This window comes from Paroedura picta, chromosome 1 (assembly GCF_049243985.1).
Source record: "Paroedura picta isolate Pp20150507F chromosome 1, Ppicta_v3.0, whole genome shotgun sequence".
In the NCBI taxonomy this organism is placed as follows: domain Eukaryota; kingdom Metazoa; phylum Chordata; class Lepidosauria; order Squamata; family Gekkonidae; genus Paroedura; species Paroedura picta.
Genome location: NC_135369.1, coordinates 57,207,275 through 57,225,248, shown reverse-complemented (window position 1 = coordinate 57,225,248; position 17,974 = coordinate 57,207,275). Strand labels below are relative to the sequence as shown.

General features: G+C 41.3%; 1 protein-coding gene across 11 annotated transcripts in view; it reads left to right on the top strand.

The window, feature by feature from the left end:
* ESRRG (estrogen related receptor gamma) overlaps positions 1 to 17,974 on the top strand; it is a 619,420-nt gene that overhangs the window by 409,184 nt on the left and 192,262 nt on the right. For all 11 annotated transcript variants that reach the window (XM_077339358.1, XM_077339350.1, XM_077339409.1 and 8 more), the window contains one exon: positions 8,705 to 9,120. In XM_077339358.1, the coding sequence (XP_077195473.1) occupies positions 8,718 to 9,120 (403 nt within the window). In that variant the 5' untranslated portion in view covers positions 8,705 to 8,717. The remainder of the gene's footprint in view (positions 1 to 8,704; positions 9,121 to 17,974) is intronic.

Genomic DNA, 17,974 nt, shown 5'->3' with positions numbered 1-17,974 from the left:
AAAGAGAAGGGTTCACATTTAAAAAATTAAAAGTGAAACAACACTGTGTAAGCTACCCTAAAGTAACAGAGGCTCATACAAAGCAGTTCTGTGCAGGGTGCACTTTATATTTTCCTCCTGTAGACAGTAGCTGCCTCATAGAATTACTTCTGGATTAGCAATCTTAATTTTGAAAAACATAGAAGCAGCTACCACCAGAAAAGAGGTTTGCCAGCTGCGCGTGGCTGGCGGGGGCTCCCTGGCCGGCGGCCTGATGCGGCGGGAGGCGCGAAGCTGCCACTAGTAACACAGATGAACTGGAAAAAGCAACTTGCTACCTCTTTCTCAAGTAACAAGGCACGTTCTAAGAGACCCATATTTCCAAGTTGCTCCTTCAAATCCAGAATAAGCAGTAGCCATACTTCCAATTAGATTTATCTCTAACAGTATCTTCATTTTATCAGATCAAATTTTTGTTAGGCCTTCCATATCTTGCCCTTCAGTCACAATTTGCTGTAGGTAAATTTTCACACCAAACAGTCTGAAAAAGGTATGGCTGAAACTTCTAAAAGACTTTACCACAGCAGGTGCCCTAATGTTCTGGATTAATACTGAAGGCCCTTTAGAGATTTAGCAATCAGAATGAGGACACCTCTCTTCTCTTGCCTCCCTCAATTCATACAGTCTTATGAGTCATGAAAGACTTAAATAAGGAGTTTCACAACCCGGATATGGCAACTCTTCCTTCTGCTCCCTCCATATTCCCACCAGAAGCCAGGTAAAAATTAGCATCCAGGGTGGGGTGGGAAGTAGCACTGCCAGATCCAGGCTGGAAAACTCCTGAGATCTGGGGATGTAACTTGGGGAGAAGGGGGACCTTGGGGGGAGGGGGTTATAATGCCATTTCAAAGCCATGCTTCAAAATCCTCGCCTACTACCCCTACACTCACATGCACCAGAGCTGTCCAAGGGCCTTCCCGGCCTCACAGACACACATACACCTCACCAACTGCCCCAATTAAACACACATACGCAAATAGACCTACTCTTGCAGGTCTCCCCAGTCAAATGCACACACTGACTCACTTTTGCACAGACTTATTTTTGCCAATCTCTCAGTCAAATGCACATTCTATTTAAATGCTTTCCCCACCCTCCTTTGAAAGCAATGGAGGCACCATCTTTGGGGGGGGGGGCACAGAACTGGATCCCCTGGTCCAATATTTTTGAAGCTTTGGGGGTTTCAAAATAGCCTCCCCTGAGCCCCAAGTACCCCAGATCAATTCTCCATTAGAAGAAGAAGAAGAAGAAGAAGAATTGGTTCTTATATGCTGCTTTTCCCTACCCGAAGGAGGCTCAAAACGGCTTACAATCACCTTCCCATTCCTCTCCCCAGAACAGACACCCTGTGGGGTGGGTGAGGCTGAGAGAGCCCTGATATCACTGCTTGGACAGAACAGTTTTATCAGTGCCGTGGTGAGCCCAACGTTACCCAGCTGGTTGCAAGTGGGGGAGTACAGAATCGAACCTGGCATGCCAGATTAGAAGTCCGCACTCCTAACCACTACACCAAGCTGGCTCTCTTATACTCTATGGCAGTGGTCCCCAACCTTTCTGAGGCTGGGGACCGGCAGGGCAAAAGTGCCGTGCATGCGCGGCCGAAATCGCATTCGCACATGCGCATTCGCACATGCGCGGTCCTGATTCCCTCTCCTTGCCCTCCCGCAGTAAGAAGTTTCCCGGGCCGTAAGCTTGCGGCCTGGGAAGTTTTTTACTGCGGGGGGGCAGGGAGAGGGAGCCGCGGCCCGGCGCCATGGCCTTTGCGGCCCACAGGTTGGGGACCACTGCTCTATGGGACCATTGATTATAATAGGATATGATAGAAAAAAAATCAAGATTCTTGAATATTTACCAAATACCATTACAGCACTGGTATTGGGATGTTCTTTTCATAACACTAGTTCTACAGAGGCATAGTTGTCCAATCAGTGGGTTGGATTCCAGTGATCATTTCCACTGATGAAAAGGGAAGCACGTTTTGACCACATGGCAGACCTCTGACTCCTCCATATCCCCCCTCCTCCCAGTGGGGATCTTTATCAGGGCGCATTTGGCTGCAGAGCAGTAGGAACTAGGTGCAGAAATTTCATTTTGATGATGGAAATCCTTCAGTTAGAAGAGTTTTGATGAGATCCCAACTGATACGTGTGTGTGTGTGTGTAGGAAGTGTTACCCCATCTGCTTTTTAGGACTAAATTACATATTAATGAGAACCTTTAAACCCTTCCTCCAAGCCTTTTTGTGTGACTCAGGACACTTTGGTATAATAAAATGTACAGGGTCTCAATCATCATCTGTTTTAAATAGCCTAGATTTAGAAAGTAATGGAAGATACATGTGGCATCCAAATGACTTTGAATGTGTTAAAATGAAGGGCCAGCTTTGGTTTTTTGTACTTTCTTGCACAAACATGTAACTTTCTGTTTGCAATACAATGTAAGTCCTTAGAAGACAGAAATAAAATTACAGATACCAGCCAATTATATTTTCAAAAATAATAATGAAGAAAACAATGCCACCATAGTGTTAAAATAAATATCTCACACTTAAATATGACAGACGTTATTTCTCATTGTAAATGTTAACTACATTTAGATTTTTATTAATCTGCTGTGGCCTAAAAAAAAAAATCTGTATTAACAGCACAATGTGGAATTGGACTTTGAATGCAGATAAAGCCATCAACTTGAGAATAGCTCTTTCTGACAAAAAGGTGCTCTTTTGAAATAAAGTCCTATTCACTGCATTCCTCTTAGAGTTAATGTGAATTTTAGTGCCTCTAATTTTAGATTGAAGTGAGGTCTAGAATAAAAATCACCAGCTGACAATTGAATTTATAGAGAGTTGTGAATATTTCAGGCTTGCATAAAGAGCTGTAGAAAATCAGGTACAGAGATGAAGAGGGAATTAAGTTTGAACTAGAGGTTTTCGGTACAATGTAATGGTATCTCTTGGAAGTCTTCAACGTAATAACCTAAGTAGTAATTAGGGAGCAACAGCTGTTTTATAGAGGTCTATTTTAGATGTTATTCCAAATTCTCAAAAAGACTTGATAGTGACACAGTTTGCTGTGGTTAAAGGTCCCCCCCTTTCTCCTCCATCCCTTTTAAACACTGAAGGAATAATTAACAATGCTCAAAATATTCATTAATGCCCTATCTACTTTGTTTTGGGTTTGTTTCATCCAAGTTCTTCAGGGAGTGATGCCAAGTTTTTATCTGTTTTTGTATTCTGAAATGGTTTTGGCTTCCTTTCTCCATAGCAGCTGCATTCCAGACCAGATAAACATAGGTGAAAACTAGGAAATTGTGGTCTAGTCCATCTGTAGTCTTTCTAATGAAGAAGAAGAAGAGTTGGTTCTTATATGCCGCATTTCTCTGCCCGAAGTAGTCTCAAAGTGGCTTATAGTCACCTTCCCTTTCCTCTCTCCACAACAGACACCATGTAAGGTGGGTGAGGCCGAGAGAGCCCTGATATCACTGCTCAATCAGAACAGTTTTATCAGTGCCGTGGCGAGCCCAAGGTCACCCAGCTGGTTGCATGTGGCGGAGTGCAGAATCTAACCCGGCATGCTAGATTAGAAGTCCACACTCCTAACCACTACACCAAACAAGGTTGCATACCCCCCCACACACACATATAATGATTTAACCTTATTTCTGTGGGACTAGCTGATAATACCTATGAATATACAAAATGCCACAATGTCTGACCATTTCCCATTAAGCCCAGTATTGTCAACATTGACTGGCAGGTGTCAGGCTAGAGGGGGGGGGGTCTTTCCCTTTCCAGGCCAGACTCTTGGAGACTCCCAAATATGTCAGGAACATGTGTTACACACACCCCTGGAAGTAAATAGCATGCCCACCAACTGTTCATACACTCCACACTATGGCGTGGAGAGATTTCCATCTTGCCGTGTCCTACTTCTGAAAATGCCAGCCGTAGTTACCGGCAAAATATCAGTGACTAAAATTATCGGATTATGGTCACACAGTCCAGAAAACCCACAACAACCAGTCTTTTCCATCTATTACTTTAAGAGGTTGCTTTCTTGGACAAGCTGGGAACCTTCTGCCAAACATGCTGTGCCACTGAGCCATTCCCTTCATAATTTGTTTTAGTTTAAGAAAGTAACTGGATCCTGTATTTAGGCAATTATTTAGTATGCAGCTTGCCTGGTGTGGTTGAGCATGTGAACTGAAGGATAATACTGTAAGAAGTTCTGTAATAACATTTTTCTTATTTAAAACAGATATTATGCCCAAAGCATCCAGCAACTCTTGCATTTGACCTCATGGCCAAGTACTGAATGAGAGAAACTGTAGTCTGTGTTGATTGTACATCTTTCCCACTTGATATTGCATTACCAGTTAATATTAGAAGGCAAAATGGGTTCAATTGATTTGCCATTTAAAATACGATTCAGTAGTTTATAAGTCACTGATCTCAAACTTGGGATGCCAACTCTAGATTAGGAAATGCCTGGAGATTTGCCAATTAAATCTGGATAGGGTAGGCTTTAGGAAGGGGAGAGACCTTTGTGGGGTATAATGCCATAGAGTCTGCCCTCTAAAGTAGCCCTTATCTCCAGGGGAACTGATCTCTCAGAGATCTCCAGGCCCCACCTTTAGGTTGGCTGTCCTACTCAGGACGCAAATAAGAGGAACAAAAATTCAATTCCAGTGTGATGTAGCCATCTTTCCTCAGTTGTCCACAATAATTATAATCTTACTGAAAAAAATGAGAGAAGTTTTAACACAGTGGTACCAAGCACTCTTATCAGAATCTGTAATTGGTAGATGGAGAATTATTTGGTATTTTAATCATAGCTATATAAAATCTTGTGTCAGGAGGAGAGGTGGGAAGAAGATCATGTTTTAGTACCCTAATAACTTCACATTCTAGCTTCAGATCATAATATATGTGAGAGCTGTCCTGTAATTATAAGGTAATAAGTCGAGCGATAGTGTAAGTACTCTAAATTAAAAGAAATTCACAGAGCTGCTGTAAGTCAGCACCAATCCACTTTCTTTCAAATGTTGACTAGAGAAAAGTACTTCACCTAGAGTGTGAGTAGAGAGACAAGAGAGAGCTATTTATTAATTATAACATTTAATTAAGAGTGCTAAGTGCAAGGCAGAGGAGAAAGAAAGTAGGTTGGAAAGTTCACGAGGAAAGGAACATACAGTCAGGTATCCAAAGCAATATATGTTTAAAGACTTTTTATAGTTGGCTATTCAGGCTGCAAGGGTATGTAAAGAGTTGTTTTTAGTGGCTGCAAAGTCTCACTTTCTGTCTTCGTGAGGCGTTGTAAGACTTCCTTGTGTTGCATGGCTTTAAGTACATTTTAAGAAGAAGAAGAAGAAGAGTTGGTTCTTATATGCCGCTTTTCCCTACCCGAAGGAGGCTCAAAGCGGCTTACAGTCGCCTTCCCATTCCTCTCCCCACAACAAACACCCTGTGGGGTGGGTGAGGCTGAGAGAGCACTGATATCACTGCTCAGTCAGAACAATTTTATCAGTGCTGTGGCGAGCCCAAGGTCACCCAGCTGGTTGCATGTGGAGGAGTGCAGAATCGAACCTGGCATGCCTGATTAGAAGTCCGCACTCCTAGCCACTACACCAAACTGGCTCTCTTAAGTACTTAGTGGGCAGTTTCTTTTTCTATGTCTTACAAGTTTTTTCTTAAATTTTCTTCTCCTTGAGATGGCGTGGTGCAGAAACCGAAAAATTACTCAGTAGACATGCCTTAGAAGACAATGTGTAGAATATAAGAGCCATGGCATCCATCAGTTTATTAATGTGGCACTAGATCAGAAAAGAAGAGCTGTTAAATCAGAGCAGTGGTCCATCTGATCCAGCCTCCTCTTTCACATGGCAGTTGGCCACCACCACTACAACAAAAAAAAAGCATAGAAATCCAGGCCTCCCCTCTGCCTCCAAGGACTGGTATTCACAGATTTGCTCTCTTTCTAAATGCAGAAGTTCCCATTCCTCAATATGAAGGAATGCCTGGCACCGTTTTCTCCCTTTCCCCCCCTCTTCATTTCTGTAAGAAGTTTGTCCTCTTATGGCTATATTTTATGCCAATAGTTAAGGATAAGGCTTTGATTGTAATTAGGGGTCCATCCATCTCTTGTATTTTTGGTTCAGGTTTATTCGATCCCCAACCAATTCATGGTTTCTTTAAAACTTTAGATCCTAATACTAGTATGGTATTCAAATACAGGATTTTTTTGAAATACTAAAAAAAAAAATGGTTCCAATAAACCCAAACAGAAGAAATGTCAGTTAAAAAAACCCAAAACAAAGAATAACTTTGTAATGGCGCAAAAAATAAATAAATCTCAATTTCAATTGATTTATACCTCTTGTGTAATATCACCAAGCATACATGAACAGTATTAGCAGGAGAAAAAGTCACTTGGTCAACTAATGTGGCCAAAAGCAAACAGAAAAGACGAACAAGCTGGCCATGCCATTTTGGACTACAGGAGTCCTTGCTCAGTCTTGGTAAAATGTTACACAAATATATTGAATTAGTCAATAAGAAACTCTCCTGCCACCCAGTTTAAACTGGATGGAAGGAGAAAGCAGCACAGAGCTGTGCAGGTGTGTGTGTGTGGGGGCTCTCATTAGTGAAATTAGTAAACTTTGTGTTAGCCACTGGCTAACAGAGAAAATAGAATCATAGAATCATGAAGTTGAAACGTCCTCCAGGGTCCTCTTGTACACCTCCTGCAGAATGCAGGAAACTCACAACTGCCTGCCCACCCAGTTCATGCCTGGAAGAAATTTCCCTCCAGACCACAGAATGGCAATAGGCATTTCCCTGGGCATGAAAGAAAGGTCCACAAGAACCAAGCACTGATATACCTGTTGCTGCTCACTCACAAGTTTATAGAATAGAACCTTTCAGTTTTATCACACATTTTATTATATTTTCAAACCTAGGAGAGCCAAAAACTATTTTGTTCCTACGTGTAACTTTTTAAAACATTATACTTAAACATTATGATTTTGATTTTGATTTTGATTTTGATTTTGATTTTGATTTTGATTTTGATTTTGATTTTGATTTTGATTTTGATTTTGATTTTGATTTATTTCCCGCCACTCCCAAATGGCTCGTGGCGGGTTACAGTGTCTTAAAACCCCATTAAAACTCCCATTAAAAGACTTAAAAACATCACAGCATGGGATATACTTAAGTATATCCCAGAGCCATAGGGAAGGGCGGAATATAAATATAAATAAATAAATAAATAAATAAGATTAATATCAGCCATGATTCTGAGAACATTTACTAAAATGTCACAATATGTAAATATTGTGATATAATTAATTGATTAATCTGCTCATAGTAGACAGCTAATTGGGTAAAATCTTGACTGAATCACAGCTTTTGAATGTCTGGTTAAAATTCACTCCTGGCTATGTGTATGTATGAGGGGTTAGGGCACTCCTCACACTGTTATTTAAATTTACACTGTATACCTCAGATGGTGTTTAAGTTTTGAAGTAAAACATGTATATCAAACAGGGACATGACTTGTCAGAAAGCTGTCTACAGATGATAGAATTACTTGGGTTTGCCTCCATATAATGCTTAGAATGGTCTTTGTTGTATTTTAGGAAGACTGCAAAAGCCTTTATATAACATGTTGTTCATTATGGTGTCTCTTCAAGGCACATAATACTGGTTAATACTCTCTCAACTTCTGCATGGGTAGCCATGCTCGTCAGTAGCAGCAAAATAAAACTAGTGTCCAATGACACTAACAAAATTTATTCCAGCATAAACTTTCACATGAGCCTTTAAGGTGCTAGCTTTACACTTTCTACTTAAGATACCTGCAAAAACTCCTCTGTCATGTCAAGTTCCTCTAAAGGAATGGCATTTCTGTTTTGGAAAGATGGAGGTGGTGATTTCTGCTGATTTCGCCCCTCAAACTACCAACCCATATATTTCCCTCATACTCCTCCTAAGGGCCCATTTACCCCTTGTAACAAACTTTTATGGATGCATTTGCTAAAAAGCAATTATAAACAACACTAATTGAACAATGCTACAAACATTTGTAAAACTGGATCCAAACATTAATTATTTGTTGGGCGCATGAAATGTTCTGCTACTAAATAGCATCTTTGTAAAAAAAATTACTAAAATAATGCAAGACTCACCCCTTAACTTCAGGAACCTAGCCATTGTTCAGGCAGGTAGTGATATAACAAAATAGGCTGCCAAACAGTAATTATAGACCAAAATATTCCCTGGTATACATAAGCTTGACTTCCTTTGGTAGCATCATTTCTGTAAATGGGGTGCGGGAACAGGGATGAGAACCTCCAGGGTAGTAGGTTCAGTGTCTTCCATTATGGTAACCTTATAATTTAGAGAGTGGATTTAAGGGAAATTGTTGGGGCTCTAGAAGAGGGGAGCATAGAGCAAAATGGATCCAGTCTCTTGGAAGTTTTTGTTTACTGCCTGTCTGAAGCCTTGATAAAGCTCTGTCATGCCCTTATGCTGATTACCTTCAGGTAGAACAAGAGGTATTGACTAATGAATGAATGATGTACGGGCCTTCGCCTTGCAGTGCTGCCTTTAAAGAGCATTGTTTTTAATGCACAAAAACTTCTCTTTCACCCCTTTTACAATGCAGGCTTCTCTGCAGAATGTCAAGCAAGGATCGACACATTGATTCTAGCTGCTCGTCATATATCAAGACGGAACCATCGAGCCCTGCTTCCTTGACGGATAGCATCAATCACCACAGCCCTGGTGGCTCCTCTGACGCCAGTGGGAGCTACAGTTCAACCATGAATGGACACCAGAATGGGCTAGATTCACCACCACTCTACCCTTCTGCCCCAGGTCTTGGGGGGAATGGGCCCGTCAGGAAACGATATGATGACTGCTCCAGTACCATCGCTGAAGATTCACAAACCAAGTGTGAATACATGCTGAACTCAATGCCCAAAAGACTGTGTTTGGTGTGTGGTGACATAGCGTCAGGGTACCACTATGGGGTGGCTTCCTGTGAGGCCTGCAAGGCTTTCTTCAAAAGGACAATTCAAGGTCAGTGCTTGATTATACTTCTCTCACCCAAAGATAACCCAAGAAGTGTGTTTCTTAGTTGGGTTTTTTTTCTATACCTGAAATCATTTTTTTACTTTATTGTGCTTGATCATGTTATACAAAATTGTATAGGAACACACAGATTTTTATGACAATAGTGCTATTACGCCTCTACTGTTTTCCACATTTTAACTGTAAAAGATAAGTCAAAAATGTCTTCCAGCAGAAAGTGTTTGTTTTCTCTGTTCTTATGCCACTCCTATGTGAACACTGAAAAATGCTGCCTGGGATTCAAGGAGCTGTGTGTTTATGAACATCTGCTGTATCCCATGGAAAACCACTTCCCAAAGTCAGGGGGTATTTCAGACCAGTGTTCTGAGATGCTAAGACTGCTGCTGCTGGGGAACAAAAGCAAGCAACACCTCCTTACATGACACAGCAGCAACATGGCCACTTTTTGTCCCTCGTATGTAACATTAGGTCTTCCCCCCCCTTTTTTAACAAACATGTTCACATGTTTTAAGCTGTACTGCCTTGTTTAACAACCAAGCTGAATTCAGTTCTTATGTAAACTATGATTTATAATGTTGTTACCCTCTTCTCAACTCACCGACTAACAGAAGGAGGGGAACTGATTAGAACTCCATTATCAATAGATGCATCATTTCTGGGAGGCTACTATAGACTTTGTCAAGTTATCAGCTACTTCAGATTACCCCCCCCCCCCAAAAAAAAAATCTTAAACATTTGGGCTTTGCTATCATCTCCATGGCAGTGTGACTTCATGGCTGTTGACACTGCACTTCTGGGGTATTTTGTATGTCCTGTTCTGAAGATTTACTTGGATCAGAATATCCATAATGTAATTCAAAGGGCTTTACGCTTTGCTTACAGTATTACAAATATAGTATGGTGCATATTTAGAGTGTCTAGTCATATCTTTTATATAGTCTTAAAATTGTTAAGGATCCAACTACCATCAGTTACAGCTCACTGTTACAAGATCCCCCCCCCCCCTGAATTGCATCTCTGCCCAAAGGGGACCCATTGGGCTTAACAAAATAACTGATAAGGTAGTTCTGGAAAATTCAGCAGGAAAATAACATGGAAAAGGGGGGAAATGGACAAACTAGTTTGGAGGAAGTTGCTTCCCTGTTTCAAAACAGAAAAATTATTGATTCTTCTGTAAAAAGTCTTCCAAAAGCACCTTCTCTTGAGTCCTAGCCAGCCTTCCTCTTCTGCCAGTCTAAGGTGCCATAGTGTAACAGGAGACTGCAAAATCACAGTTGAGGAAGAAACTCTTAATCTTAAACAAAGAGTTGCAGTTTCACTAGTCCAAATTTTCATATATATGCGTAGCCTGTGTAGTGAAGAAAATGACAAGAGTATTAGATGTCTGCTGAAGCACTGACTCTCATGGTTACTTTTCTTTAAATTATTTTCTTGGATGATGGTTTCTATGAGGGATGACTATCTATATCTCCTACAATGCTTCTGTGCAGCCATTATCTCTGTCTAAAACTTGGTAAAGGAAGGGGGAAAAATAGCAGGTACTAAAAATAGTGCATTGATTTTTAGGGGCCTGTGACTTTATTTGCTACATTCAGTACTATCCTGAAACTATAGGTTTTTAATGAACAAGTGTTACTTTAGCAGTCTTAAGGTAACTGCAGAAAAAAAAGTGTATATAGTATTGTTTTTGAAATGCAATACGATAAGCATTTGCTACCAAATATGAAATAATAATGCCTAGATACAAAAAGCTGTCTACCTGGTTCCACAAACATAAGCAGCCATTGGACTTGTATTTGGTGGGGGGTGGGGGGACAGACGCAACTGCCTTTGTGATTAGGGTTACCAATTCTGGCTTGGCAAATTCCTAGAATTGGGGGGTGGAGCCTCAGAAAGGTGGGTTTTGGGGAAGGGCGGAACCTCCGTCAAATATAGACCGTTTATGCACTGGGAATTTCACTGCCCCACCTCCCAGGCAGGAGCACAAATCGAGGGCGGATGAGGTGGGTGCAGGAAGAGATGGGGCAACCTGCCACGACTAAAGCTCCAGCCTGCAGCCTGGCATGAAACCTCCAGTGCATAAATGGTCATAATGTCACAGAGTCCACCTTCCAGAGCAGCCATTTTCTCCAGGGCAATTGATCTGGAGATCATTTATAATTCTGGACAATCTCAAAATCTCAACTGGAGGTTGGTGACCCTATTTGTAAGACATAGTAAAGGTCTTTTGAACCTTAGAGATATTCAGAAGTGGCCGGTGATGTGGCCTAGCTGTGTGTGTGTATTTGCCTTTCAAAGGGGAAAAGTAAAAACGTCACTGGTCCTTGGACAGATCTACAGCACTGAAGATTCCATTGTTAAACTAGTGTTTCTTGTGCAAGTACTTATCAGAGAGATAAGTAATGCAGATAATAGGTACTCTTTCCCCTGACATTTCTGGCAAATTCAATTGATTTTAGACACGATACATAGCCTTGAGCATATAGTGATCAACACTTTATGCATACAAAATTAATAAAACTAGAATATAAAAATTCCTCAACAGTTGGCCTTCCCTTATGAAAAAATGTATTCACTATAATACAACCCAAGTTAAGCATTGACTGGAAGTCAATAGGCTTTTAAAAAGGTAAAGGTAACCCCTGTGTAAGCACTGGGTCATGTCTGACCCTTGGGGTGATGCCCTCTAGCATTTTCATGGCAGACTCAATACGGGGTGGTTTGCCAGTGCCTTCCCCAGTCATTATCGTTTACCCCCCAGCAAGCTGGGTACTCATTTTACCGATCTCGGAAGGATGGAAGGCTGAGTCAACCTTGAGCTGGCTGCTGGGATTGAACTCCCAGCCTCATGGGCAGAGCTTTCAGACTGCATGTCTGCTGCCTTACCACTCTGTGCCACAAGAGGCTCTTCCTCAACAGGCTTAGGACATAAATCTGTATAGGATTATACTGTAGCACTCCCATTTAAATCAGTGGGATTTCAAAGCACCTGGCTACATTGTTACTGGTCTCAAGAATATTACTCTATTTTTGAGTATTTTCCTGATTCCCTTAATTTTAATTATGTACTTACTTGACAGATGTAGCCTTATTTGTATTGGGGTTTGCAGGCAGAAGTTATAAGGTAATGATAAGTAGAAATAAAAGCTAACATCATACGTATTACTTCTGATATTGCTAAGAGGGGGAATGTATTGTTTCTAGTTCTATCTGATCAGGGGTGAGCATCTTTCAGATTGAAAACAGTAAAAGACCAATCAGCTTTCAAGCTGAAGAGGAGATACACATCTTTCAACTAATAACAATTCTAAGTAGAATTGCCAGGACCACAGCTCTTCCTATTCACTTGTATCCCAGATAAGAGTACTTGTGTGTGTATTGAATGTGGGGAGAAGGTGTCATTTGGGCCAGGCAATCAATTCCATAGCATAAACAGCCTGGCGAGAAGAAAATATTGCCAGAGCAAAAGTCATGTGCCACCACCTCCTACCCATGTTTGGCAAGCCGAGAGAAGCCATGCCAGTAATGGCTAAGGCAGAGATCCTCCGTGTCTGCTGAGACCTTTCTTAGCACCTACGCAATGTTTTTAGAAAGTGGGTGGGGCAGGATGGGTTTTTTTGCCCACCATGGCTTCTAAGTTGCCACTGGAGATCTGACTGACTGTGAAGATATTTTTCTAAAGTTGCTCTGGCAGCATCTGCCAGTACAACATATGAATCTCCACTTATCTTTAGTCACGAAGATAAGCTGAGTGTATGCAAGAAAATATTTTTAAACAATGTATTGATTTTAAAAGGTGCCCTGTTAAGCAGAGCTTTAAATGCTGAAGTTACTATTAGAGTTATTCAGCATCATCATCGTTATTGGATTTATTTCCCACCACTCTCGGCAAAGCCAGCTCATGGCAGGTTACATGTAAAAACAATAGTTACAATAAAGTAGTGTAAAAACACAGTAACCCAACAACAATGCAGAACCAAAATTGTGACAGATATATAATCACTGTAAATTCTCCACCTTTGTCACAATATTGGTGGTGGGAGCAGGCTGGAGAAGGCGCTTCTTCCCCACTGCACTGCTGGCTCTTCTGCATCCGCTCTCTAGCCCATGGGGCCTCATAGAGTAAAGTCACACCAACTCAGAGCTTACCAGCTATTGTCCTTTATGAAGTTGTATCTCTGGTACCTGGCATTACGTTTTACAGCACACGTGGTCTGGCCTGAGAAACTGACATTTGTCAGATTCAGCACTCCTAACAAGTCTCAGCACTGGTTCAACATCTCTGCAGGTAAACATTAAAATTCTTGATGTAGAGCTTATACAAGTGGTAGGGATAATGATCCCAGATGCTCTCTTGCATGCATGATCTGCTGCTGCAATCTTCTTTACCTCTTGCATAGTTCAAGTTGAGGAACGAAGGAAAAGTTGTGAGATCATTTCTCTCAACAGGGAGAAATGTTTGAAAATTTGAAAATGAATGTTTGTAGAACATGGCCTTACTGAAAGTTTCTATGACTCCTTAGTACACTGCCCTCCCTCAGAGTCCAGATTTTCCCTCCTCCCCTTTTGTGACTGAGCCACCTAGTTATTTGTTTTCTTCTTTCCTGAGGAATTCTGGCTGTCTCACCCCATCACAGTATGATATTTTGAGTGTTGGCTCGGACTAGGAACCTGAGGAAAGAATCAAGTTCCGTCTTAAACTTAAATGGCACTTGAGGTGTCTTAAGATTCCAAATTAATAAAATATTTTATTCAACTGAGGATAAAGTTCAAGCGAAATCAGGGATACAATTCCTCAGGGGACTCAATACAGAACTCTGAAGTAAATCAGTACATGCAGACTTTAGTGAATATATTTAGTGAATATAGTGAATATATATTCCCAGTGATTTAGGATCTTTAAGATGAGAGGCTTTTGTTCGAGTTTCTCCCAAACACTTCAGTACATTTTGAGTATTCACTAACTCTCGATCTTCAGAAGGCTGATACACTCTATCTAGTACCTATGCTTCCTTGATCTTTACTTATCTTTCAGGTTTCAAAAGGCAGTTTCTAACCACGACAAACCAGGGATCTTTCCACTCTTCAGAGCTATTGCCCTGTTTTGACTGGGGCAGGAAGTCCCCTTTTCTGGTCTGAATAAGAGTCTTCACCTAACTGTCTACTCATCCTTGCCAACATCTCCCAGTACTCTGTCCATGTTAACTCAGACTGAATTTCCCATCAGCAGTCAGCTCTCAAGTCTTTCTGTGCTCAGCTGATGTTAGCTAATCAGATTATCAGAGCAGCCTGGCTCTGTAATGAATGAACTGTTCACAATCCATTATCCGTTTGCAAAGACATTTGTAAGCTTTTAAAAGTGCAGCCAGTCAGTTTCCTTTTAGGTATGAAACCAAAAGCACAATTAAGGTAATAAGTGAGTTTCTAAGTTGTGAGTCAGCTGTAGGTCCTAAATCTTTACATTTATCCCCACACAACCTGTACTACAATCAAGAAGGATGAGTGCATACCAAAGTGGTACTCATCAGTTTTCAGCTGGAATAGATGCCTCCTGTAAAAGAGAACTCACAGTATGGGGTAAGCAAATCAGTGGAAATTTCTCTACCTTCATCCTCCCTAGAGCTATTGAGTCTGGTCAGCTGGCCTGAATTGTTGTCCTCTAGTGTCCCTTCACCCCACTGATGATGTCCCAGCTTGGTTGGCATGAGTGGGATGCTCTGTCATCATATCCCTATTGTGGCTATGGAATTTTGTTGTAGTCAGATCACTGAAACCAGGTGCCTGTGAGAACTTTGAGAGCTCAAACATTATACATTTACATCCTTGTACTATCTGTGGATGTCTCTTCGTTGTTTATGTTAGGTGCTTGTACAAGTGTGGTATTTAGTGGCCAGTGTTTTGTGTACCCTTCCAGTGCTATTATTCCTTCTTGTAGTGTATTTTAACTGTCTTGAATAGATTATGGAGGTTCTTGCCGTGACCCTGTTTCCTTTCTGGTGCTGTAGCATTGCTTATTGCTGTAGCATTATCTTATTATGCTGTGTGTGTGTGTTTTGGAATTACTTCTTCCACATCAGTTTCTTGTTACACTTGACCAGTCCAACCTAAATTTTGGCTCAGTTGCATGGCAGCCTTGGGCACAACCTTTGTTAAACTTTTATTGAAGACTAGCTGCAAAGCCTAAGAATGGGCTTTCAAAGCCTCCCCCCCCCAGTCCCCTGCAGCCTGCTGGTGCTACGGCTGCTTCCCTGGGGCCTGCAAAGTGCTTTCACCACCTTGTGGGTCACAGGAAAGGGAATCTTCCCCCCCCTGCGAGCAGGCAAGGAGGGAGGATGGAGGTGGAGAGGGAGAGCCAATCAGGGTGCGGCCAGCAAAGCTGACTGTACCCTGATTGGCCCTATTTCATCTTGGAATGCCAGGACAGTCTTCACCCCCAGGACTGTTTCACAAATAAAGAGGAACAATGGATAAGGATAGTATTAAAGTTTCTGTCATTACATCGGGGGGGGGGGAGAATTGCTAACATCAAGGTACCTCTAGGTAGTTTCTCCATGTCAGTCAAATGTTATACCCGTGATTCCCAGATGTCTCTGTTAAAAATATTGCCCAAGCAAGAGGGAACTGGGGCTTTGTTTTACAAACCTTTCTTAGCCAACAACCAGGAAAGCAGATTTTGTTATTTTGTTGCATCTTAATGTGTGATAAAGCCATATAGATTTCACCCATACCTAGAAGACTCTAGAAACTTTGCCACTGCAACATCTGAACTAGAATTGTCAATAAGTTAGTAATGGCATTACTTGAGGCATAACTTAGAAGTTTTTTCCACATCTAGTCCTTGACCATCAATGATTGCAAAGGAACTCTCAAGAACATTGCTAATACATGAGCAAATAATACTTGCAAATTTCACCTGAATTAATGGACAGTTGGACTCCACAGTTCCTTTTGGTTATTATTTCACAAACATGAGACTCCATGTTGAAAAGGAAGTGTGTTGCCACTGGCTTCTTTGTTGTGTGCCCATTGCTGCATGACGAGGTTAGCCCTTTTGAGACTGGTGCCATGTTTATCTATTGTTGAACCAATTTGATCTACAAACTTATGAACACTGTATGATAAATACGTTAAGTCTTAAATCAGCAGGGTAATCAACAAAGGTGGAACTACTTATGTAAATTCAGATAAGCTAACCTTTGAAATGAAATCATAAAGTTTGTTTTCTGGCGCCACATGACTGGAGCACCTTCTAAAGGTTAAATTGACTCAAATCTGACCTGCTGTCATCCCAAGCAGCATTTTCTTGAGTGAAATGAAAGTAGACTGGGTTGTTTAGTATCTCAAGCCTATTTACTCAGAATGAAGGGTCTTTGAACACAGAAGTGCATACATATATCTTTATTTCAGGCAAATATGGGAGCCCTCAAGTGAACCTGACCCAACATTATCTGAATTCAATCATTACCTAAAAACATAAGAAAAGTCATGTTTGATCAGAGCAAAGGCCCATCCAGTCCAGCATTCTGTTTACATGGTGGCCAACCAACTACCTCAAGGAAGCCCACAAACAGGAAAACCTGATTAGCAGCCCAGTCAGAACCCAGGGAACTGGCAGGAGTGCTGATCAGTATCTTATGCTCCCTCAGCAGAACTGCAGTATTTGCAGACAAAAAACCCTACCAAGGGACCACTCAATCAGACATAGTATGAATCTGCTGATGGTCCTGGCCCCTTCCTGGTGGAATGAGCTCTTGGAAGAATTGCAGGCCCTGTTGGAACATGCTGGAAAAAGTTACTTCATATTTATTTGTTTATTATTATTCCATTTATTTCCGACTGCTCCCGGCAAGCCATCTCACGGCAGGTTACAGAATAAAACCCCCACATAAAAACATATAAAATAATATCCCCAGTAAAAAATATCCAGGCGACAACTATCTCCAATCCCCACAACCACTAAGGCTGCCTCCCGGTATGCCTTAGGGGACTCCAAATGCCAGCAGTTAACCAGCAGTGATGGTTGGCCTGGTGGCAATCTCTTCTGGGGGCTCCATCTGATTTTCCATGCCACGGCCTCAACCATAGACCTGGCAGAAGAGCTCCATCTTGCAGGCCCTGCGGAACTCTGAAAGCTCATAAGTATTTGTTTCTCATCACCAGAAGAACTAAGCAAAAACTTTTCATTCTTTGAATGAATTACTTATGGAGAAGCTTGAAATGTATGTATGGCAGTAGAACACTGGTATATAACTCAGGTTGTCAGCTAAATGCTCAGAAGACACCGAGGGGCACAGATAATGCTATTGGTGTCACATCTGAAGTAACATGTCACTTTTGATGGGACATATATTTTTTTCACATATATTTTTTTCCGGTGAATCCTAGAGAGTTGCCTCAACTAGATAGTGTTGCTTCTGAGCTTGCGGCAGAAGTGATGTTGCAACATTGGTGTGATGTCAGTACCCTCACCCCCACCCCAAACTCCAAATAATAGCAGCAGCAGGGACTGTGATCATAGGAAAAATCCCATTATAACAGAAGACTTGGCCATCCTGTGTATAACAGAATACCTTAACAGAATCACCTAGTATTCATTTGGGTTAAGGTTGACAGCAACAATCCCATACTTCACAGTGGTGTTTTTAACATCATTTCTTGATATAGGCCAAGATTTAGATTAAGCACATATTAATCCACTCCAAAATTTACATTGGACTGGAAAAATAGCAAAGGAAGTTCTGTATGCAACTTGAATTGGGTTATTACTGTATTATTGTTCAAAGAAGGACCATATTAAACTTTGCATGTTTGAAATGCCTGGTCTTCTGGATACAATATTTGC